We start from the raw sequence: 24765 nt of genomic DNA, 5'->3' as shown, positions 1-24765 counted from the left end.
CCCGTAATCTGCCAGCACCCTATGACAAAAAATGGAACCCACCAGCAGTGTGAGGAGACCTGAAAGTGGCACATGGCAGAGTGTGGCGATGGAGACAGCAGCAATGGGAGGCCGTACAGGGACCCATGACAGACTCTGGACCTGGCAGCAGCATGAGGAGGCGGTATAGGGGCCCATGGCAGATTAGGGGCCTGGCAGCAGCTATGGGAGGCCCGTAATCTGCCAGCACCCTATGACAAAAAATGGAATACACCAGCAGTGTGAGGAGACCTGAAAGTGGCACATGGCAGAGTGTGGCGATGGAGACAGCAGCAATGGGAGGCCGTACAGGGACCCATGACAGACTCTGGACCTGGCAGCAGCATGAGGAGGCGGTATATAGGGGCCTATGGCAGATTAGGGGCCTGGCAGCAGCTATGGGAGGCCCGTAATCTGCCAGCACCCTATGTCAAAAAATTCTACACACCAGCAGTGTGTGAGGAGACCTGAAAGTGGCACATGGCAGAGTGTGGCGATGGAGACAGCAGCAATGGGAGGCCGTACAGGGACCCATGAGAGACTCTGGACCTGGCAGCAGCATGAGGAGGCGGTATATAGGGGCCTATGGCAGATTAGGGGCCTGGCAGCAGCTATGGGAGGCCCGTAATCTGCCAGCACCCTATGTCAAAAAATTCTACACACCAGCAGTGTGTGAGGAGACCTGAAAGTGGCACATGGCAGAGTGTGGCGATGGAGACAGCAGCAATGGGAGGCCGTACAGGGACCCATGAGAGACTCTGGACCTGGCAGCAGCATGAGGAGGCGGTATATAGGGGCCCATGGCAGATTAGGGGCCTGGCAGCAGCTATGGGAGGCCCGTAATCTGCCAGCACCCTATGTCAAAAAACTGAACACACCAGCAGTGTGTGAGGAGACCTGAAAGTGGCACATGGCAGAGTGTGGCAATGGAGACAGCAGCAATGGGAGGCCGTACAGGGACCCATGACAGACTCTGGACCTGGCAGCAGCATGAGGAGGCGGTATATAGGGGCCTATGGCAGATTAGGGGCCTGGCAGCAGCTATAGGAGGCCCATAATCTGCCAGCACCCTATGTCAAAAAATTCAACACACCAGCAGTGTGAGGAGACCTGAAAGTGGCACATGGCATGAGACACTGTGGACCTGGCAGCAGCATGAGGAGGCGGTATATAGGGGCCCATGGCAGATTAGGGGCCTGGCAGCAGCTATGGGAGGCCCGTAATCTGCCAGCACCCTATGTCAAAAAATTCAACACACCAGCAGTGTGTGAGGAGACCTGAAAGTGGCACATGGCAGAGTGTGGCGATGGAGACAGCAGCAATGGGAGGCCGTACAGGGACCCATGAGAGACTCTGGACCTGGCAGCAGCATGAGGAGGCGGTATATAGGGGCCCATGGCAGATTAGGGGCCTGGCAGCAGCTATGGGAGGCCCGTAATCTGCCAGCACCCTATGTCAAAAAATTCTACACACCAGCAGTGTGTGAGGAGACCTGAAAGTGGCACATGGCAGAGTGTGGCGATGGAGACAGCAGCAATGGGAGGCCGTACAGGGACCCATGAGAGACTCTGGACCTGGCAGCAGCATGAGGAGGCGGTATATAGGGGCCTATGGCAGATTAGGGGCCTGGCAGCAGCTACGGGAGGCCCGTAATCTGCCAGCACCCTATGTCAAAAAATTCTACACACCAGCAGTGTGTGAGGAGACCTGAAAGTGGCACATGGCAGAGTGTGACGATGGAGACAGCAGCAATGGGAGGCCGTACAGGGACCCATGAGAGACTCTGGACCTGGCAGCAGCATGAGGAGGCGGTATATAGGGGCCTATGGCAGATTAGGGGCCTGGCAGCAGCTATGGGAGGCCCGTAATCTGCCAGCACCCTATGTCAAAAAATTCTACACACCAGCAGTGTGTGAGGAGACCTGAAAGTGGCACATGGCAGAGTGTGGCGATGGAGACAGCAGCAATGGGAGGCCGTACAGGGACCCATGAGAGACTCTGGACCTGGCAGCAGCATGAGGAGGCGGTATATAGGGGCCCATGGCAGATTAGGGGCCTGGCAGCAGCTATGGGAGGCCCGTAATCTGCCAGCACCCTATGTCAAAAAACTGAACACACCAGCAGTGTGTGAGGAGACCTGAAAGTGGCACATGGCAGAGTGTGGCGATGGAGACAGCAGCAATGGGAGGCCGTACAGGGACCCATGACAGACTCTGGACCTGGCAGCAGCATGAGGAGGCGGTATATAGGGGCCTATGGCAGATTAGGGGCCTGGCAGCAGCTATAGGAGGCCCATAATCTGCCAGCACCCTATGTCAAAAAATTCAACACACCAGCAGTGTGAGGAGACCTGAAAGTGGCACATGGCATGAGACACTGTGGACCTGGCAGCAGCATGAGGAGGCGGTATATAGGGGCCCATGGCAGATTAGGGGCCTGGCAGCAGCTATGGGAGGCCCGTAATCTGCCAGCACCCTATGTCAAAAAATTCAACACACCAGCAGTGTGTGAGGAGACCTGAAAGTGGCACATGGCAGAGTGTGGCGATGGAGACAGCAGCAATGGGAGGCCGTACAGGGACCCATGAGAGACTCTGGACCTGGCAGCAGCATGAGGAGGCGGTATATAGGGGCCTATGGCAGATTAGGGGCCTGGCAGCAGCTATGGGAGGCCCGTAATCTGCCAGCACCCTATGTCAAAAAACTGAACACACCAGCAGTGTGTGAGGAGACCTGAAAGTGGCACATGGCAGAGTGTGGCGATGGAGACAGCAGCAATGGGAGGTCTCCCATTGTCCCAACATGGCCCAAATAGTCCCAACATGGGCCCCCTGGCCACGCTTGACTTTCTGGCCACATAGTCGACATACGGCTACGTTTACTTCCTCGGGCGGCTTGACGAAAAATTGCCACACCGCCGAGTAGGAAACTTTGCCCCCGATACTCCTCACTGGCTGACTGCTGCTTCCTCCGTGCACACCGGCACCACTACTGGCCGTGGTGGTAGGCTGCAGTGGAGCTGGTGCTCTACTCCGTGGCCGTTTGGCTCCACTGACACTGCTTCCACTGACACTGCTGCGACCCTGCTGCTGTCTCCTGGGCAACCCACCGACTGTTTCGCTCACTGCCAAGCTGCCACCCTCTTCTCCTGATGATGCGGAAGAAATTGCCTGATGACGACGAGGCTGCCAAGTGCGATCAACCTCCTCATCATCAAGTAGGGTCTCCGCCTCACTACTAGCCCCCTCGGCTGCGTCTGGGTCAGGAGACAGACCTGTCTCTAGACCGGCTACCGGGCCACTCTCCTCGCCACTACTTCTTCGCCTAGCTGCTGAAAAGGCGGATGTCTCCCCCCGTTCCTGACCGCCCTCTGTTAGCTCTTCCTCACTGTACAGTGGGGCTGAGCCCACAGCATGCGATACTTCGCTTGGTGAGGGAACACCAAAGGACAGGGGCAGGTAGAGGACACGTGATTTCAGTGGGCTAGGTCCCGGGCCATGCCAACTAACGGTTGTGTCTGACGTACCCACCGACCGTTGGCTGTAGGTGTCAGAGGTGACCTGGGAAGAGGAAGACGACCGAGCCAACCAATCGATGACGGCAGGGTTGTCGGTGGAGACACGACCGCTGGATGACACCGGGAGCACTGGCCTCTGGCTGCGAATAGTGCTGCCTCGACCCCTTCCTCTGCTGCCACGTCTGCTCGCTCCTAAAACATTGCCTCCTCTGCCACCCCTCTGCATGTTGTCTGACATACTCTTTAATTAAACGATTATGTGTCCCTGAGTAACAATTCTGTGTCCCTGAGTAACAATTCTGTGTCTGTGCGAGTAACAATTCTGTGGCCCTAAGTAACAGTTCTGTGGCCCTCAGTAACAATTCTGTGTCTGTCCCTGAGTAACAATTCTGTGGCCCTAACTAAAGTTTCTGTGGCCCTAAGTAACAATTCTCTGGCACTCAGTAACAATTCTGTCTGTCCCTGAGTAACAATTCTGTGGCCCTAATAACGTTTCTGTGGCCCTAAGTAACAATTATCTGGCACTCAGTAACAATTCTGTCTGTCCCTGAGTAACAATTCTCTGGCACTCAGTAACAATTCTGTCTGTCCCTGAGTAAAAATTCTGTGGCCCTAAGTAAAGTTTCTGTGGCCGTGAGTAACAATTCTCTGGCACTCCGTAACAATTCTGTCTGTCCCTGAGTAACAATTCTCTGGCACTCAGTAACAATTCTGTCTGTCCCTGAGTAAAAATTCTGTGGCCCTAAGTAAAGTTTCTGTGGCCCTAAGTAACAATTCTCTGGCACTCAGTAACAATTCTGTCTGTCCCTGAGTATGAATTCTGTGGCCCTAACTAGCGTTTCTTTGTCCCTAAGTAACAGTTCTGTGGCCCTGAGTAACAATTCTGTGTCTGTGCGAGTAACAATTCTGTGGCCCTAAGTAACAGTTCTGTGGCCCTCAGTAACAGTTCTGTGTCTGTGCGAGTAACAATTCTGTGGCCCTAAGTAACAGTTCTGTGGCCTTCAGTAACAATTCTGTGTCTGTGCGAGTAACAATTCTGTGTCTGTGCGAGTAACAATTCTGTGGCCCTAAGTAAAGTTTCTGTGGCCCTAAGTAACAATTCTCTGGCACTCAGTAACAATTCTGTCTGTCCCTGAGTAACAATTCTCTGGCACTCAGTAACAATTCTGTCTGTCCCTGAGTAACAATTCTCTGGCACTCAGTAACAATTCTGTCTGTCCCTGAGTAAAAATTCTGTGGCCCTAATAACGTTTCTGTGGCCCTAAGTAACAATTCTCTGGCACTGAGTAACAATTCTGTCTGTCCCTGATTATGAATTCTGTGGCCCTAACTAGCGTTTCTTTGTCCCTAAATAACGATTCTGTGGCCCTCATTAACAAGTCTGTGTCCCTGAGTAATGGTTCTCTGTCCCTAAGTAACTTTTCTCTGTCCCCAATTATCGTTTCTGTGGCCCTAACTCTGTCCCTGTTCCTAGTACAGAGCGGTCTGCCTCTGTTCAATGACTGCAGGCAAATGAAGAATTCCAAAATGGCCGCTATTTATAGCTCGACCATTACACAGTGCTGGCTGGCTGGCTGCTGATTGGCTGATGCGATCACATGTAGTTGAGGAATGCATTATGGGTCAGCGCGCCTTGTCTGCGCGCCTTCCCAGACATCCCCGCTCCGTCGCCGCACATGTCAGCCGCCATTTTCTGAAAAATTTCGATTCGCGCGTCCGAATTAGGCTATTTTTCGGATTCGGCACGAATCGAAATTTTTCCGATATTCGACTCGAATTCCACTTCGGATACTTCGATTCGCTCATCTCTAATGGAGATCATACCCCCCTTATGTATTATACATGGAGATCATATCCCCCCCTTATGTATTATACATGGAGATCATATCCCCCCTTATGTATTATACATGGAGATCATATCTCCCTTATGTATTACACATGGAGATCATATCCCCCTTATGTATTATACATGGAGATCATATCCCCCCTTATGTATTATACATGGAGATCATATCCCCCTTATGTATTATACATGGAGATCATATCCCCCCTTATGTATTATACATGGAGATCATATCCCCCTTATGTATTATACATGGAGATCATATCCCCCCTTATGTATTTATACATGGAGATCATATCCCCCCCTTATGTATTATACATGGAGATCATATCCCCCCTTATGTATTATACATGGAGATCATATCTCCCTTATGTATTACACATGGAGATCATATCCCCCTTATGTATTATACATGGAGATCATATCCCCCTTATGTATTATACATGGAGATCATATCCCCCTTATGTATTATACATGGAGATCATATCCCCCCTTATGTATTATACACGGAGATCATATCCCCCCCTTATGTATTATACATGGTGATCATATCCCCCCTTATGTATTATACATGGAGATCATATCCCCCCCTTATGTATTATACATGGAGATCATATCCCCCTTATGTATTATACATGGTGATCATATCCCCCCTTATGTTTTATACATGGAGATCATATCCCCCTTATGTATTATACATGGAGATCATATCCCTCCCTTATGTATTATACATGGAGATCATATCCCCCCTTATGTATTATACATGGAGATCATATCCCCCCCTTATGTATTATACATGGATATCATATCCCCCCTTATGTATTATACATGGAGATCATATCCCCCTTATGTATTATACATGGAGATCATATCCCCCCTTATGTATTATACATGGAGATCATATCCCCCCCTTATGTATTATACATGGAGATCATATTCCCCCTTATGTATTATACATGGAGATCATATCCCCCCTTATGTATTATACATGGAGATCATATCCCCCCTTATGTATTATACATGGAGATCATATCCCCCTTATGTATTATACATGGAGATCATATCCCCCCTTATGTATTATACATGGAGATCATATCTCCTCCTTATGTATTATACATGGAGATCATATCCCCCTTATGTATTATACATGGAGATCATATCCCCCCTTATGTATTATACATGGAGATCATATCCCCCCCTTATGTATTATACATGGAGATCATATTCCCCCTTATGTATTATACATGGAGATCATATCCCCCCTTATGTATTATACATGGAGATCATATCCCCCCTTATGTATTATACATGGAGATCATATCCCCCTTATGTATTATACATGGAGATCATATCCCCCCTTATGTATTATACATGGAGATCATATCTCCTCCTTATGTATTATACATGGAGATCATATCCCCCCTTATGTATTATACATGGAGATCATATCCCCCCCTTATGTATTATACATGGTGATCATATCCCCCCCTTATGTATTATACATGGAGATCATATCCCCCCCTTATGTATTATACATGGTGATCATATCCCCCCCTTATGTATTATACATGGAGATCATATCCCCCCCTTATGTATTATACATGGAGATCATATCCCCCTTAATCTCCTCTTCTCAGTAGAGAATACATTCAGTTCCTCTAATCTTTCCTCATAGCTGATCTCCTCCATGCCTCGTATCAGTTTGGTTGCCCTTCTCTGTACTTTCTCCAGTTCCCCAATGTTCTTTTTGTGAATTGGAGCCCAAAACTGAACTGCATATTCCAGATGAGGTCTTACTAATGATTTGTACCGGGGGGGGGGGTGATATCTCTCTCTCTGGAGTCTATACCTCTCCTAATACAAGAGAGGATTTTGCTCGCTTTAGAACCCGTAGCTTTGCATTGCTGCCATTATTAAGCTTGTGATCTATTAGATCCTTCTCCACCATTGACCCCCCCAAGATCCCTCTCCACCATTGACTCCCTAGATCCTTCTCCACCATTGACCCCCCCAGATCCTTCTCCACCATTGCCCCCCCAGTTGTACCCCCCTAGTATGTATGATGCATGCATATTCTTAGCCCCCCCAAGTGCAGAACCTTACATGTATCACCATTAGCCCTCATTGGCCCCATAGCCCCCCAATTACACAGAGCATTGAGGTCGGCTTGTAAGTTGGAGACATCCTGTAAGGACGTTATTCCCCGGCACAGCTTGGTGTCATCTGCAAAGACTGGAATGGGATTTATAATCTCACACCCCATATTGTTTATATATATATTAATAAGTAAGGGTCCCAACACTGAACCCTGGGGTACCCCACTAATAACACTGAACCTTGGGGTACCCCACTAATAACACTGAACCTTGGGGTACCCTACTAATAACACTGAGCCTTGGGGTACCCCACTAATAACACTGAACCTTGGAGTACACCAATGACACCCCCAGACCATTCAGAGTATGAATCATTAACCATTACTCTCTGAATACCATCTTTTATCCAGTTTTCTATCCATTTACATTCAGATTTTTCCAGCCCATAGACTTTACCTTACACATTAGCCATGTGTGGGGAACTGTGTCCAAGTATACCACGTCCACCGCCACCCCTCTGTCCAAGTATACCACGTCCACCGCCACCCCTCTGTCCAAGTGTACCACGTCCACCGCCACCCCTCTGTCCAAGTATACCACGTCCACCGCCACCCCTCTGTCCAAGTGTACCACGTCCACCGCCACCCCTCTGTCCAAGTATACCACGTCCACTGCCACCCCTCTGTCCAAGTATACCACATCCACTGCCACCCCTCTGTCCAAGTATACCACGTCCCCCGCCACCCCTCTGTCCAAGTATACCACGTCCACCGCCACCCCTCTGTCCAAGGATACCACTTCCACCCCTCTTTCCAAGTATACCACGTCCCCCGCCACCCCTCTGTCCAAGTATACCACGCTCACCGCCACCTCTCTGTCCAAGGATTTTCCCACCTCCAATCTAACCTGTTTCTTGATGGTTTAATCCCAGCTCACCTCTACATGTTGTCTACAGTAAACATTTCAGCTTCTACTGATTACAGAATACTAATACTGTGAGTCCTGACCCTTATACTATATAACTTGTACATTACATACTCCTGACCCCTGCACTATATACTCTATGTTGTACGTTACATACTCCTGACCCCTGCACTATATACTCTATGTTGTACATTACATACTCCTGACCCCTGCACTATATACTCTATGTTGTACGTTACATACTCCTGACCCCTGCACTATATACTCGATGTTGTACATTACATACTCCTGACCCCTGCACTATATACTCTATGTTGTACATTACATACTCCTGGCCCCTGCACTATATACTCTATGTTGTAGATTACATACTCCTGACCCCTGCACTATATACTCTGTGTTGTACATTACATACTCCTGACCCCTGCACTATATACTCTATGTTGTACAGTACATACTCCTGACCCCTGCACTATATACACTATGTTGTACATTACATACTCCTGACCCCTGCACTATATACTCTGTTGTACATTACATACTCCTGACCCCTGCACTATATACTCTATATTGTACATTACATACTCCTGACCCCTGCACTATATACTCTGTTGTACATTACATACTCCTGACCCCTGCACTATATACTCTATGTTGTACATTACATACTCCTGACCCCTGCACTATATACTCTTTTGTACATTACATACTCCTGACCCCTGCACTATATACCCTATGTTGTACATTACATACTCCTGACCCCTGCACTATTTATTGTGTACATTACATAGTCCTGACTTCTTTTCTCCCCCCTCCCCCCACTGCTATATATACACATAATATGGATTCTCTTTTGTTACACCCATTTCCTCCCAGCTGGACATTTTATATCGGATTATGTGATTGGAGCACAGATGTTTACATGGTGATAATAATGTGATAACATTCTCTAACTTTGGACCCTTAAACAGAAAGTGATAATGAGGGAGGAGTCAATACCCCAATGATGGTGGTCTTCAGGATCAGTCCAGTCTCCATCTTGGTTGTTCTCCCCCCATCCTCACTCTCTGACCTCTGGTGGGGCTCAGCCCCGCTTTTATTCATGACTAAATCGTGGAGTAAATAAGGAAGTGCAGTACTTCTTGTGTTGGGAAGATGGCGATGAGTGATAGAGGGGGTGGGGACCCTCGTCCTATAATCCCCTCATCACTGTCCCTCCTATAAAAGACAGTTCTGGTTGTTTCCTCACTCTCTGACTAAGGTCCATGAATAAAGAAATGACCTGGTAGGAGATCAGAGGAGCCATTTCCTAGTTCCCTTGATGGTGGAATTGTAAGCTCCTCAGAGACCATGCTGCCTGATGTGGGCGGAGTCCTGGTTTGGGGGAACCAATCAGCTCCTGTCTAGTAATCCTCTTTGTCTTTGTATTTTAGTCCATGGCCGGGAGATGAGGAAATCCTCCGAGGATTGTCTCACTTTGTCTCCAGACTGGAAAGTAGAAAATGAGGACATCACACAGTATAGTCCAGGAGAAAACCCGGCTCCCTCCAATGTCCATCCGGCACCACCCAGTGTAGATGGACCATCGGATTCCTCGTATCCTGAGGAACCTCAGACTGTGCGGGACCGGGCCGGCCTTCCAACAGGGAAGAGATTTTCTTGTACTGAGTGTGGGAAATGTTTCTGCTATGAATCCAAACTTAATGTGCATAAAAGATCTCACACAGGGGAGAAGACGTATCCCTGTCCTGAGTGCGGGAAATGTTTTTCAGTGAAGTTCAATCTTTACACACATCAGAGATCTCACACGGGGGAGAAGCCGTATTCCTGTCCTAAGTGCGTGAAATGTTTTTCAAGGAAGTCCAATCTTTACAAACATCAGAGATCTCACACGGGAGAGAAGCTGTATTCCTGTTCTGAGTGTGGGAAAAGTTTTTCACAGATGTCCCATCTTAACAGACATCAGAGATCTCACACGGGAGAGATGCCGTATTTCTGTCCTGAGTGTGGGAAAAGTTTTTCACGGAAGTTCAGTCTTCACACACATCAGCGATATCACACAGGGGAGAAGCCGTTTTCTTGTCCTGAGTGTGGAAAATGTTTTTCAGTGAAGTCCCATCTTTACACACATCAGAGATCTCACACGGGGGAGAAGCCGTATTCATGTCCTGAGTGCGGAAAATGTTTTTCAGTGAAGTCCCATCTTTACACACATCAGAGATCTCACACGGGGGAGAAGCCATATTCCTGTCCTGAGTGCGGAAAATGTTTTTCAGTGAAGTCCAATCTTTACAAACATCAGAGATCTCACACAGGGGAGAAGCCATATTCGTGTGCTGAGTGTGGGAAATGTTTTTCAGTGAAGTCCAGTCTTTACACACATCAGAGATCTCACACCGGGGAGAAGCCATATTCCTGTCCTGAGTGTGGAAAATGTTTTTCAACGAAGTCCAGTCTTTACAGACATCAGAGATATCACACAGGAGAGAAGCCACTTTCTTTTCCTGAGTGAAGGAAATGTTCTTCACTGAAGTCCTTTCTTCCTGTACATCAGGGGTGCCACACAACCCTGGAGGTGTATTAGTGCCTTGAGTGCGGGAAATGTCTTCTAGATGAATGTTGCTGGACATCCCAGCTCTCATGTGGGGAAGAAGCACACCCTGATATACACCTCAGATATACTCCATGGCTGATCTTCATCATGGAAGAAACAGTCCATAAGGAGACCAGAGGCCCCCAAAGACATGGATGAAGTGTGGGACTAGGACAGCCATTGATAGCAGGAGAAAATAAAAATGGAGTCCTGACCTAGAGCACTGGGCTGACTTTTCATTGGGGTGCAGCCTATATACTAGAGATGGTCTGCACCTACATGGAAGGGGGTCTGCTGTGCTGGGGGAGGGGTTTATGGGAAGTCTGGAGGACTATATAAAGTAGGATTGAGGGGGGAAGGGAGAATTCAATTATAATGGGGTAGAAAGATCAGACAGGGTCAGTACTTATTGGGGGGTGGAATGGGGAAAGATGGGGGGAGGGCTATGGCAGATGATAAGAAGGTTCCCATGTTACAAACAACCAGTGGAATTGGTACCATTTGTATGAAAATAAAAAATACACAAAATCCATGTGAACATGGTGTCAGAGAATGAACAAGGTGTCAGTGAATGAACGAGGTGTCAGTGAATGAACAAGGTGTCAGTGAATGAACAAGGTGTCAGTGAATGAAAGTGTTTCCTCACCAATGTCAGAAGTGTGCCCAGCACAATAGGTGAGTTGGAAGGTTTGGTGCATGAAGAGAACTAGGATTGAATTGGTATTGCTGAATCTTGGCTTCATTCCTCACATGACTGGGCCATTCATATTCCTGGCTAGGTTCTCTTTCGGAGAGACGGGGGAAAGAGGAAAGGTGGTGGTGTCTGTCTCTATGTGAGAAGTCATCTCAGAGCGAGTGTGAAAGAGGACCTAGTTGATGGAGAGTGTGATGAGGCTGAAGTATTATGGGTGGAAGTGCACATGGGGGGCGGTACTACAAAGGTCGACATTGGAGTTTGTTATAGGCCTCCCAGTGTTAACGAGGAGGTGGAGACTCAGCTCCTTGCACATATGGACATGTTTGAAAGGGCTGGGACAGTGATAATAATGGGGGATGGTAACAATCTGGAAACTGACTGGAGTAATGGTACTGCAGGAACAATTAAAGGGCAAAAATGTATAAACCTACTACAGGACAATTTTATGGTGCAGTTCATAGAGGCCCCAACTAGGAATGATGCTCTGCTGGACCTGGTCATCTCCAACCATGCAGAGCATATTATGAATGTCCATATAAAAGAACATCTGGGTAGCCGTGACCATAACATGATTTCATTTATTGTTAGCTCTAAACAGCGAGCACATACGGGAAAAATAAATGCTCAATTTTAAGAGAGCTAGTTTTCCAAGGCTGAGAGCTGCTCTCCAAGACTTAGACTGGGAGGGAATATTGGCATCGATGAACACAACACAGAAATGGGAGTTCTTCCCAAAGACTGTATGTGACCACACTGCAAATTATACTCCCATGGGCAACAAGTATAAAAGGCTACAAATCCAACCTATGTGGCTGACGGCCAAAGTTACAAAAGCTATAGATAATAAGAAAAGAGCTTTTATTAAATATAACAATGAAGGAACGCGATCATCGTTTACACATTACAAAGAATAGAACAGAAGATGCAAAAAGGAAATAAAGACACAAAAATTGAAAACAAACGACAGAAAGCTGTCAGGACGACCCCAAAACATTCCTCCAATATATGAATAGTAGAAAGGTCCGGTCCCAGCATGTAGGCCCTTTACAGAACCATCTAGAGGGGGGGGGACAAAGAGAAGGACAATGTATGAAATCCCTTCTCCAGCTCTGTGTATACAAAGGAGCATGGGGGGGGGGCTCTTGTCCATAATGGGCATTGTAATGGAACCGTCCCAGTCTGCGCTGAGTACTTCTGTGAGAATACCGCTTCCCCATCCGAACACCGACAACAGACACCACAGATTTGAAGTAAGCCAGAAAGTAGGCTACTTTATTTGAACACAGATACAAGATATACACTCAGGGGACAATCCCCCCTCCCTGCATAATGACACAGGGTGGGGCAATCTACATTTAGTAACAAGAGACACACAGGTATTCAAACTTCACACTAGCAGACAGTCCCATCAGGAAGGAGGGCTGCTGCAGACACCCTCCACTAAGCCAATACATAAACACATACATCCCATAATAGTTTGCTCCCAAGCAAGACACACAATAGAACAATGGGATGCAACCACATAACACCAAACAATCCACAACCCCCACCCCACCTATCTCCTAGACATGTGATAGATATTTTAGGCCTATAATAATTTGTAATATTATTGTGAACTTCTGATAGGGGTCTCAATTCCTGTAACTTATTTCCCATCTGTTGCATCACCTCAGCACCCCCCTTAGATGTTTTCCTGTAGAGATTTATGACAGTGGGGCCATCTGGATGAATAATCCCTGGAGGCGTCATTTCTAACACCTCCTAGGGAGTATTGTCATAGATTGTCCTGTGGGAACTGAATTCAGAGGAGGTACGCTTCGCTGGACATTGGCCTATCCTATTCCATCTGATGAGCTACAGTTGGCCAATGTCTTTCACAAATCACAGAGCCCCCATTGAACAGAAATAGCAATACTGGAACCTATTGAAGGGTGTGACTACCTGGAATGGAGGGGGGAGGGGTATAAAGTATGCCATTGCTCACATTTCTGCCTCTTTGGAAGCCCAGTCATCAGGATGTCTGTGTAATGTATTATTCTATGTTTCTTTTCTGTAACATTCCTTCCTGTAGTCTCTCTGTATCGATGACATTCTTTCCTGTAGTCTCTCTGTATCGGTATCATTCTTTCCTGTAGTCTCTTTGTATCGGTGACATTCTTTCCTGTAGTCTCTTTGTATCGGTGACACTCTTTCCTGTAGTCTCTTTGTATCGGTGACATTCCTTCCTGTAGTCTCTTTGTATCGGTGACATTCTTTCCTGTAGTCTCTCTTTGTATCGGTGACATTCTTTCCTGTAGTCTCTCTTTGTATCGGTGACATTCTTTCCTGTAGTCTCTTTGTATCGGTGACATTCTTTCCTGTAGTCTCTTTGTATCGGTGACGTTCTTTCCTGTAGTCTCTTTGTATCGGTGACGTTCTTTCCTGTAGTCTCTCTGTATCGGTGACATTCTTTCCTGTAGTCTCTCTGTATCGGTGACATTCTTTCCTGTAGTCTCTTTGTATCGGTGACATTCTTTCCTGTAGTCTCTTTGTATCGGTGACGTTCATTCCTGTAGTCTCTCTGTATCGGTGACGTTCTTTCCTGTAGTCTCTTTGTATCGGTGACGTTCTTTCCTGTAGTCTCTCTGTATCGGTGACGTTCTTTCCTGTAGTCTCTCTGTATCGGTAACATTCTTTCCTGTAGTCTCTTTGTATCGGTGACGTTCTTTCCTGTAGTCTCTCTGTATCGGTGACGTTCTTTCCTGTAGTCTCTTTGTATCGGTGACGTTCTTTCCTGTAGTCTCTTTGTATCGGTGACGTTCTTTCCTGTAGTCTCTCTGTATCGGTGACGTTCTTTCCTGTAGTCTCTTTGTATCGGTGACGTTCTTTCCTGTAGTCTCTCTGTATCGGTGACATTCTTTCCTGTAGTCTCTTTGTATCGGTGACATTCTTTCCTGTAGTCTCTTTGTATCGGTGACATTCTTTTCTGTAGTCTCTTTGTATCGGTGACATTCTTTCCTGTAGTCTCTCTGTATCGGTGACATTCTTTCCTGTAGTCTCTCTGTATCGGTGACGTTCTTTCCTGTAGTCTCTCTGTATCGGTGACATTCTTTCCTGTAGTCTCTCTGTATCGGTGACATTCTTTCCTGTAGTCTCTTTGTATCGGTGACGTTCTTTCCTGTAGTCTCTCTGTATCGGTGACATTCTTTCCTGTAGTCTCTTTGTATCGGTGACATTCTTTCCTGTAGTCTCTTTGTATCGGTGACGTTCTTTCCTGTAGTCTCTCTGTATCGGTGACATTCTTTCCTGTAGTCTCTATGTATCGGTAACATTCTTTCCTGTAGTCTCTTTGTATCGGTGACACTCTTTCCTGTAGTCTCTTTGTATCGGTGACATTCTTTCCTGTAGTCTCTCTGTATCGGTGACGTTCCTTCCTGTAGTCTCTCTGTATCGGTAACATTCTTTCCTGTAGTCTCTCTGTATCGGTGACATTCTTTCCTGTAGTCTCTTTGTATCGGTGACATTCTTTCCTGTAGTCTCTCTGTATCGGTGACATTCTTTCCTGTAGTCTCTTTGTATCGGTGACATTCTTTCCTGTAGTCTCTCTGTATCGGTGACATTCTTTCCTGTAGTCTCTTTGTATCGGTGACATTCTTTCCTGTAGTCTCTTTGTATCGGTGACATTCTTTCCTGTAGTCTCTCTGTATCGGTGACATTCTTTCCTGTAGTCTCTTTGTATCGGTGACATTCTTTCCTGTAGTCTCTCTGTATCGGTGACATTCTTTCCTGTAGTCTCTTTGTATCGGTGACGTTCTTTCCTGTAGTCTCTTTGTATCGGTGACGTTCTTTCCTGTAGTCTCTCTGTATCGGTGACATTCTTTCCTGTAGTCTCTTTGTATCGGTGACGTTCTTTCCTGTAGTCTCTCTGTATCGGTGACACTCTTTCCTGTAGTCTCTTTGTATCGGTGACATTCTTTCCTGTAGTCTCTTTGTATCGGTGACGTTCTTTCCTGTAGTCTCTTTGTATCGGTGACATTCTTTCCTGTAGTCTCTTTGTATCGGTGACATTCTTTCCTGTAGTCTCTTTGTATCGGTGACGTTCTTTCCTGTAGTCTCTCTGTATCGGTGACATTCTTTCCTGTAGTCTCTATGTATCGGTAACATTCTTTCCTGTAGTCTCTTTGTATCGGTGACACTCTTTCCTGTAGTCTCTTTGTATCGGTGACATTCTTTCCTGTAGTCTCTCTGTATCGGTGACGTTCCTTCCTGTAGTCTCTCTGTATCGGTAACATTCTTTCCTGTAGTCTCTCTGTATCGGTGACATTCTTTCCTGTAGTCTCTTTGTATCGGTGACATTCTTTCCTGTAGTCTCTCTGTATCGGTGACATTCTTTCCTGTAGTCTCTTTGTATCGGTGACATTCTTTCCTGTAGTCTCTCTGTATCGGTGACATTCTTTCCTGTAGTCTCTTTGTATCGGTGACATTCTTTCCTGTAGTCTCTTTGTATCGGTGACGTTCTTTCCTGTAGTCTCTCTGTATCGGTGACATTCTTTCCTGTAGTCTCTTTGTATCGGTGACATTCTTTCCTGTAGTCTCTTTGTATCGGTGACGTTCTTTCCTGTAGTCTCTCTGTATCGGTGACATTCTTTCCTGTAGTCTCTTTGTATCGGTGACGTTCTTTCCTGTAGTCTCTCTGTATCGGTGACATTCTTTCCTGTAGTCTCTTTGTATCGGTGACATTCTTTCCTGTAGTCTCTTTGTATCGGTGACACTCTTTTCTGTAGTCTCTTTGTATCGGTGATATTCTTTCCTGTAGTCTCTATGTATCGGTAACACTCTTTCCTGTAGTCTCTTTGTATCGGTGACATTCTTTCCTGTAGTCTCTCTGTATCGGTGACGTTCTTTCCTGTAGTCTCTCTGTATCGGTAACATTCTTTCCTGTAGTCTCTCTGTATCGGTGACATTCTTTCCTGTAGTCTCTTTGTATCGGTGACATTCTTTCCTGTAGTCTCTTTGTATCGGTAACATTCTTTCCTGTAGTCTCTCTGTATTGGTGACATTCTTTCCTGTAGTCTCTCTGTATCGGTGACGTTCTTTCCTGTAGTCTCTTTGTATCGGTGACGTTCTTTCCTGTAGTCTCTCTGTATCGGTGACATTCTTTCCTGTAGTCTCTTTGTATCGGTGACGTTCTTTCCTGTAGTCTCTTTGTATCGGTGACGTTCTTTCCTGTAGTCTCTTTGTATCGGTGACGTTCTTTCCTGTAGTCTCTTTGTATCGGTGACGTTCTTTCCTGTAGTCTCTCTGTATCGGTGACATTCTTTCCTGTAGTCTCTATGTATCGGTAACATTCTTTCCTGTAGTCTCTTTGTATCGGTGACATTCTTTCCTGTAGTCTCTCTGTATCGGTGACGTTCTTTCCTGTAGTCTCTCTGTATCGGTAACATTCTTTCCTGTAGTCTCTCTGTATCGGTGACATTCTTTCCTGTAGTCTCTTTGTATCGGTGACATTCTTTCCTGTAGTCTCTTTGTATCGGTAACATTCTTTCCTGTAGTCTCTCTGTATCGGTGACAGTCTTTCCTGTAGTCTCTTTGTATCGGTGACATTGTTTCCTGTAGTCTCTCTGTATCGGTGACATTCCTTCCTGTAGTCTCTTTGTATCGGTGACATTCTTTCCTGTAGTCTCTTTGTATCGGTGACATTCTTTCCTGTAGTCTCTTTGTATCGGTGACATTCTTTCCTGTAGTCTCTTTATATCGGTGACATTCCTTCCTGCAGTCTCTTTGTATCGGTGACATTCTTTCCTGTAGTCTCTTTGTATCGGTGACATTCTTTCCTGTAGTCTCTTTGTATCGGTGACATTCTTTCCTGTAGTCTCTTTGTATCGGTGACATTCTTTCCTGTAGTCTCTTTGTATCGGTGACATTCTTTCCTGTAGTCTCTTTGTATCGGTGACATTCCTTCCTGCAGTCTCTTTGTATCGGTAACATTCTTTCCTGTAGTCTCTTTGTATCGGTGACATTCTTTCCTGTAGTCTCTTTGTATCGGTGACATTCTTTCCTGTAGTCTCTTTGTATCGGTGACATTCTGTCCTGTAGTCTCTTTGTATCGGTAACATTCTTTCCTGTAGTCTCTCTGTATCGGTGACATTCCTTCCTGTAGTCTCTTTGTATCGGTGACATTCTTTCCTGTAGTCTCTCTGTATCGGTGACATTCTTTCCTGTAGTCTCTCTTTGTATCGGTGACATTCTTTCCTGTAGTCTCTTTGAATTGGTGACATTCTTTCCTGTAGTCTCTTTGTATCGGTGACATTCTTTCCTGTAGTCTCTTTGTATCGGTGACATTCTTTCCTGTAGTCTCTCTATATCGGTGACATTCTTTCCTGTAGTCTCTCTTTGTATCGGTGACATTCTCTCCTGTAGTCTCTTTGTATCGGTGACATTCTTTCCTGTAGTCTCTTTGTATCGGTGACATTCTCTCCTGTAGTCTCTTTGTATCGGTGACACTCTTTCCTGTAGTCTCTTTGTATCGGTGACATTCTTTCCTGTAGTCTCTTTGTATCGGTGACATTCCTTCCTGCAGTCTCTTTGTATCGGTAACATTCTTTCCTGTAGTCTCTTTGTATCGGTGACATTCTTTCCTGTAGTCTCTTTGTATCGGTGACATTCTTTCCTGTAGTCTCTTTGTATCGGTGACATTCTGTCCTGTAGTCTCTTTGTATCGGTAACATTCTTTCCTGTAGTCTCTCTGTATCGGTGACATTCCTTCCTGTAGTCTCTTTGTATCGGTGACATTCTTTCCTGTAGTCTCTCTGTATCGGTGACATTCTTTCCTGTAGTCTCTCTTTGTATCGGTGACATTCTTTCCTGTAGTCTCTTTGAATTGGTGACATTCTTTCCTGTAGTCTCTTTGTATCGGTGACATTCTTTCCTGTAGTCTCTTTGTATCGGTGACATTCTTTCCTGTAGTCTCTCTATATCGGTGACATTCTTTCCTGTAGTCTCTCTTTGTATCGGTGACATTCTCTCCTGTAGTCTCTTTGTATCGGTGACATTCTTTCCTGTAGTCTCTTTGTATCGGTGACATTCTTTTCTGTAGTCTCTTTGTATCGGTGACATTCTCTCCTGTAGTCTCTTTGTATCGGTGACACTCTTTCCTGTAGTCTCTTTGTATCGGTGACATTCTTTCCTGTAGTTTCTTTGTATCTGTGACACTCTTTCCTGTAGTCTCTTTGTATCGGTGACATTCTTTCCTGTAGTCTCTTTGTATTGGTAACATTCTGTATTTGCATTGTAATATTACTACTTTTACAGTTATACCGGCTACATTATATTTTGTTATATTCCATCATAGCAAGCTTCTTTTCTGTGTAAATGAGATCTTTATTTTTTTCCCAGTTGTTATCCTTTGGTATAAACACTATTGGTAATATCCGGATGAGGATTGGCTGAATTCCTGTATAGACAAAAGGTTGTGATCACTGATTACATTTATAATCTGTATAGAACCAAGTGAATAAGTGCGGGAGCAACACCGCCGAAACAAATGGAGCCCCTTGGTGAGGAAGTCTGAACGTTTAGGTAAATGTTACTTCTTGTGTGGAATACAGAGAATTATTTACATCTTTCTTTGTTTTCATGTCTGTCTTCCATGTTGTGTGAGATACCTAGACTAGTAAGCTTTGTCCAATGTCATTGTTACCTTTTGTCTTTACGAACACTTTGATGAGATGATTATGAACAGTATAACTGACATAAACTTGTACTGAGAGTGAATGAGGAAACATCCTAACTGCTGGGTGCAGCTATTGCAGCGGGGTGTGAGTGTGGATGAAAGGGATCTGACTGGACTCTTGGAGGCAGTGAAATAAAACGTAGGATCTGTGCCAATCTGCCTAAAGCAGGTCCAGTTGACCCTCCAATGAGATTAGGTTAAGACGCTTCCCAATCTTTGCAACTGAAATGCACCTGTGGGCCTAAATCACACGGAATGGTCTTGTTGTGTATGGATCTGTCCTCTGTAATCTACTAACTGTGGATTGTAAGTGTGTAGTTAGATCTGTGAACAACAGTTATATTGTAACTACTACACCCCATACTGCAAGTAGCTGTGCCTCCATTACCCGCCTGCTGGACTCCAAGCACTCACATTCTGATTATTCACGTTTGCTCTAATCCTTCTTGGGGAAATAGGAGCAATTTAGGAAAAAAATCTGTCAGAATACTTCAGAAAGGTCCTCGGGGGGGATTGAACTATTGGCAAGTTCGGGAGCTCCCCAGGCTGTTTGAAGGGCTATAGTCAGAACAGGGAAACATTAAAAGTTTGTTCTGACAAGTAGTGAAAAGCAGCAACGGTGACAGGGGGGTACCTGTCACCCCAATCACTGGCCAGAGATTACCTACCTCTGGGGGCAATCGCTTAACCCCCCTAGTGGTCTGATTATGTCAGTATTTCTGTGCTCAAAGCGGTACATTATTTTCAATGGAAATATGTTGTTTTTTATTGTAGGCCTGTAATTTTTAGGAATAACTCACTGAAATCTGTCCGAACAAGAGTCTAGTAAACATCCCGGGTATGATAAAATTTGAAACACAAAATCATAAATTATAATTTAATAAATAATCATACAAAATAATAATATAATAATAAATATAATTCGATAATATAATCAAACAAAAAACACTGAAATGTGAAATAGAGCGCAAAGTTCACACATCACTGAGTTCAGTCGCAGAATCGTTTTCAGTGTCTGATGAGGAATTTCCCCCACAAATCATTATCACTCAATTCTGCAAGTGGTTCTGATTTAAATAATAAATGTAAACCCCAGTGAATGATATCAATAGCAGATCAATATATTCCAAAGTCTACATCATCGCGCCTTAAGAATGTAGTCCTGGGAAATAGCTGATTGAATAGGAGCTGCTATTATACAATAGCCCAAAATGTATCAAATTTGTGAAATTAAATATATAACCACAATAATAGCGTTCACCACAAAATAATTGAAATTAATAAAAATAATACTAATAATAGTAATCCAACCACCAAATATAATAATGTGTGCAAAAACAAAACATATTGGATCCTAAATAAAGTCCATGAAATAAAGTCCATATAGAGCATATATGATCTTCAATCAATGAAGTTCTGGGATCCTGTAATCTTCCTTCACCAGTGGATGATCCAGCGCTCAGCACCCCATCAAAGTGCAAACTCACCAGAGACTGGGGAACAACCAGCATATCTTTATATACTCAGCAGGTATGATAAACTCCGCAGCATATCATTTGTAATCAGCAGACGACCCCAATGAGCTCCATAGGTCACATGTGAACAAAGTAAAAAACACTCTCCATAGCGTAATACCGTGTCAGAAAATGTATTCCAACAGAATACCCCATAATAACCGCACTCACATTATGTCAGTACAGCAAAGCCTTGTATATTAAAATCTTTCAGCCTGCAGCGCTTAGTACACCGCTTCCTACACACACAGTGGCGTCTCACCAGCCTTCAACAGATGACAAGGTTGTGGTCACATGGTCCGGACACATGATACGGTGTGCGTGATAATGTTACTGCTGGACCATGCCCTAACACGTTTCGTCACACGACTTCGTCCGAGGGTGTGATCAGCAGTGCATTAAGTGAGCTCCTAAAGAGCCGCCTCTGTTCTCATTGGTTCATTATATTGGCAACACCTTATAAGAAATCAAGACAAGATGACACATATCTCAAATGATTGGCTCAATAGAAAACCAATATCAAAGAGGAATCAAAACGATTCATCAGCGCCATCTTGTGTTTGATCAACAGAAGACAGCAAAATATGTTTGTATATCATTAACCACGTGCCCTCCAGAGGATTTACCCCCCTTAATGACCACGCCTTCTTTTGCTACTAGGCACTGCACTAATTCAACTGATAATTGCGCGGTCATGCAATGCTGCACCCAAACTAAATTTACGTCCTTTTTTTCACACAAATAGAGCTTTCTTTTGGTGATATTTGATCACCTGTGTACTTTTTATTTTTTGTGCTATAAACAAAAAAATACCGAAAATTTTGAAGAAAAACAATATTTTTTACTTTCGGCTATAAAAAATATATAGTAAACTCAAAGTTAGTTATAAATTTAGGCCAAAATGTATTCTGCTCCATGTTTTTGGTGAAAAAAATCCCAATAAGTGTATATTGATTGGTTTGTGTGAAAGTTATAGTGTCTACAAACTATGGTATACAGTACATACTGCAATTTACACCATTGTTTTGTTATACAGCGCTGCACTAGTTTAACTGACAATTGCGCGGTCATGCAATACGGTACATAAATGAAATTTATGTCCTTTTTTTCACACAAATAGAGATTTCTTTTGGTGATATTTGATCACCTGTGCGGTTTTTATTTTTGGTGCTATAAACAAATACATTTTTGAGAAATTTTTTTTTTTTAAAAAAACATTTTCTCATTTCTGTCATAAACAATATCCAAAAAAAACTAAAATTGCATCATAAATTTAAGCCAAAATGTATTCTGCTCCATGTTTTTGGTTAAAAAATTCCCAATAAGTGTATATTGATTGCTTTGTGTGATAGTTATAGCGTCTACAAACTATGGTATAGATACTGCAATTTATACAGCTTTTACTTTCTGACTGCTCATCACATTTCTTGAGGTGCTACAATACCAGGATAGTACAAACACCCCTAAAATGACCCCTTTTCGGAAAGTAGACACCCTAAGCTGTCTGCTGAGAGGCATATTGAGTCCATGGAAGAGTTTTTTTATTTCCACAAGTTTCTGGAAAATGACAAAAACTTTTTTTTACACAAAGTTGTCATTTAAATGATTTATTTCTCGCACAAGCCATGGGTATATGTGGAATTGCACCCCAAAATACATTCTGCTACTTCTACCGAGTATGGGGATACCACATGTGTGAGACTTTTTGGGAGCCTAGCCACATACAGGAGCCTGAAATCCAATGACTGCTTTGAAAGCCTGAAGGTGCGTAACTTTCTCACTTCACTTCCTCACTACCTATCACAGTTTTGGAGGCCCTGATATGCCAGGATAGCCCCCCCCCCCCTCCCAAATGGCACCTGTCTGGAAAGTAGACACCCCAAGGAATTTAAAAAGAGGCATGGTGAGTATTTTTCAGATCTCATTTTTTCTCACAAGGTTTTGAAATATAAAAATAGAAAAGAAAAAATGTTTTTGTTTTTTTCTTCAATTTTTAAAAACTTGTGGCAACAAATGAGATCTACACTACCAGATGCTTCTATGGCTGCAGTTCCTCTGAGCTCCACAAGGTGGGGATCTCACTTCTACATAGACAGGAAGTCTCTATGGAAGACAGACAGGAAGTGATGTCAGGTACAGATGGGAAGTGATGTCAGGTACAGACAGGAAGTGATGTCAGGTACAGACAGGACGTGACATGAAATAAAGACAAAGTTCCATGTGGCACAAAGAAAAAGAGACACCGGTGGAAGTAGCAGCAGAGGAGGTAATAAGATGTTATTTTCTATTTACACCCAGTAACCCCCCATCATGTCCATCCTCTTCCTCCATTATCATGTCCGTCCTCTTCCTCCATAGTCATGTCCGTCCTCTTCCTCCATAGTCACTGTGATGTCTTTTATCTCCAGCAGATGATGATACACACATATATAGTGTGGGGACCCAGATGAACCCCTTCAGGGGGAGGAGTTGATGATAATATATCTTGCTCCCAAAGCTGGCCTACATGGTTCAGTTTTGTTGTTCAACCAGCGGGATGAGAGAAAAAAATACTATTATTATACAGGATTTATGGTGCCAACAGTTTGCTCAGCGCTTTACAATATAACAGGAGACAATACAGCAACAATACAGTTCAATACAAGAGGGAAAGGAGGGCCTGATCCTGGGAGCTTACAATCTAGGAGGGAGGGGCTAGTAGTTCAAAAGGTAGTAACTGTGGGGGATGGACTGGTAGGAGGAATAGAAGATTCCAGTATTAGCTGAAGGCAGGATAAAAGTGAGCAGAGTAGGGAATAGTCTGATAAATTGGGATAGAGAGTTCCAGAGGATGGGAGAAGTCCTGGAGATGAGCATGGGAGGAGGAGACAAGGGAGCTAGAGAGTAGGAGGTCTTGCGAGGAGCAGAGAGGACGGTTTGGGTGATATTTAGAGACAAGATTGGTGATGTAATTTGGGGCAGAGTTAGAAATAGCTTTATACATTATTGTTAGTGTTTTGAATTTTATCCGTTGGGCAATGGGAAGCCAGTGGAGGGATTGGCAGAGAGGGGTGGAGGACACTGAATGGAGGCCAGTGGAGGGATTGGCAGAGAGGGATGAAGGACACTGAGTGGAGGCCAGTGGAGGGATTGGCAGAGAGCGGTGGAGGCCACTGAGTGGAGGCCAGTGGAGGGATTGGCAGAGAGGGATGGAGGACACTGAGTGGAGGCCAGTGGAGGGATTGGCAGAGATCAGTGGAGGACACTGAGTGGAGGCCAGTGGAGGGAATGGCAGAGAGGGATGGAGGACACTGAGTGGAGGCCAGTGGAGGGATTAGCAGAGAGGGGTGGAGGCCAGTGGAGGGAATGGCAGAGAGGGATGACAGATACAGAACTGTTAGTAAGATGGATGAGTCTGGTGGCAGCATTCATGATAGACTGAAGAGAGGAAGGCCTGCGATGAGGTCGGCCAATGAGAAGGGAGTTATAATAGTCAAGGTGAGATATAACAAGGGAGTGAATAAGTTGCTTAATGGTTTCCGAGGTTAGGAACGGGCGTATCTTGGAGATGTTGGGGAGGTGAAGTCTACAAGATTTGGACAGTGATTGGATTTGGGGCTGAAAGGACAGATGGGAGTCTAGGATTACACCTAGTACCCTGGCATGAGGGGAGGGACTGATGGTCTTGTTATTGATCTTGATGGAGAAGTCAGGGGAGGGGGCACGGGCTGGAGGGAATACTAAGAGCTCAGTTTTGGAAAGGGGTGAGGTGAGGAGGAGACTGAAGGGGTGAGGTGAGGAGTAGAAAGATAGATTTGTGTGTAATCAGCATAGAGATGGTACTTAAAGCCATGGGAGTTTATCAAGTGACCAA

General features: G+C 44.9%; 1 protein-coding gene across 1 annotated transcript in view; it reads left to right on the top strand.

Annotated features, from left to right (window-relative positions):
• The window catches only part of LOC149461856 (uncharacterized), a 110962-nt gene that overhangs the window by 49491 nt on the left and 36706 nt on the right, over positions 1-24765 (top strand). The window contains exon 2 of the mRNA XM_089677721.1: positions 9836-10890. Within this exon, the coding sequence (XP_089533847.1) occupies positions 9836-10890 (1055 nt within the window). The remainder of the gene's footprint in view (positions 1-9835; positions 10891-24765) is intronic.

Source organism: Staurois parvus, unplaced genomic scaffold, assembly GCF_062004578.1.
Source record: "Staurois parvus isolate SC_StPar_1 unplaced genomic scaffold, SC_StPar_1.0 ptg000191l, whole genome shotgun sequence".
Taxonomy (NCBI): Eukaryota; Metazoa; Chordata; class Amphibia; order Anura; family Ranidae; genus Staurois; species Staurois parvus.
The sequence above is the reverse complement of the archived record's forward strand: the minus strand, read 5'-3'. Positions and strand labels throughout refer to the sequence as shown.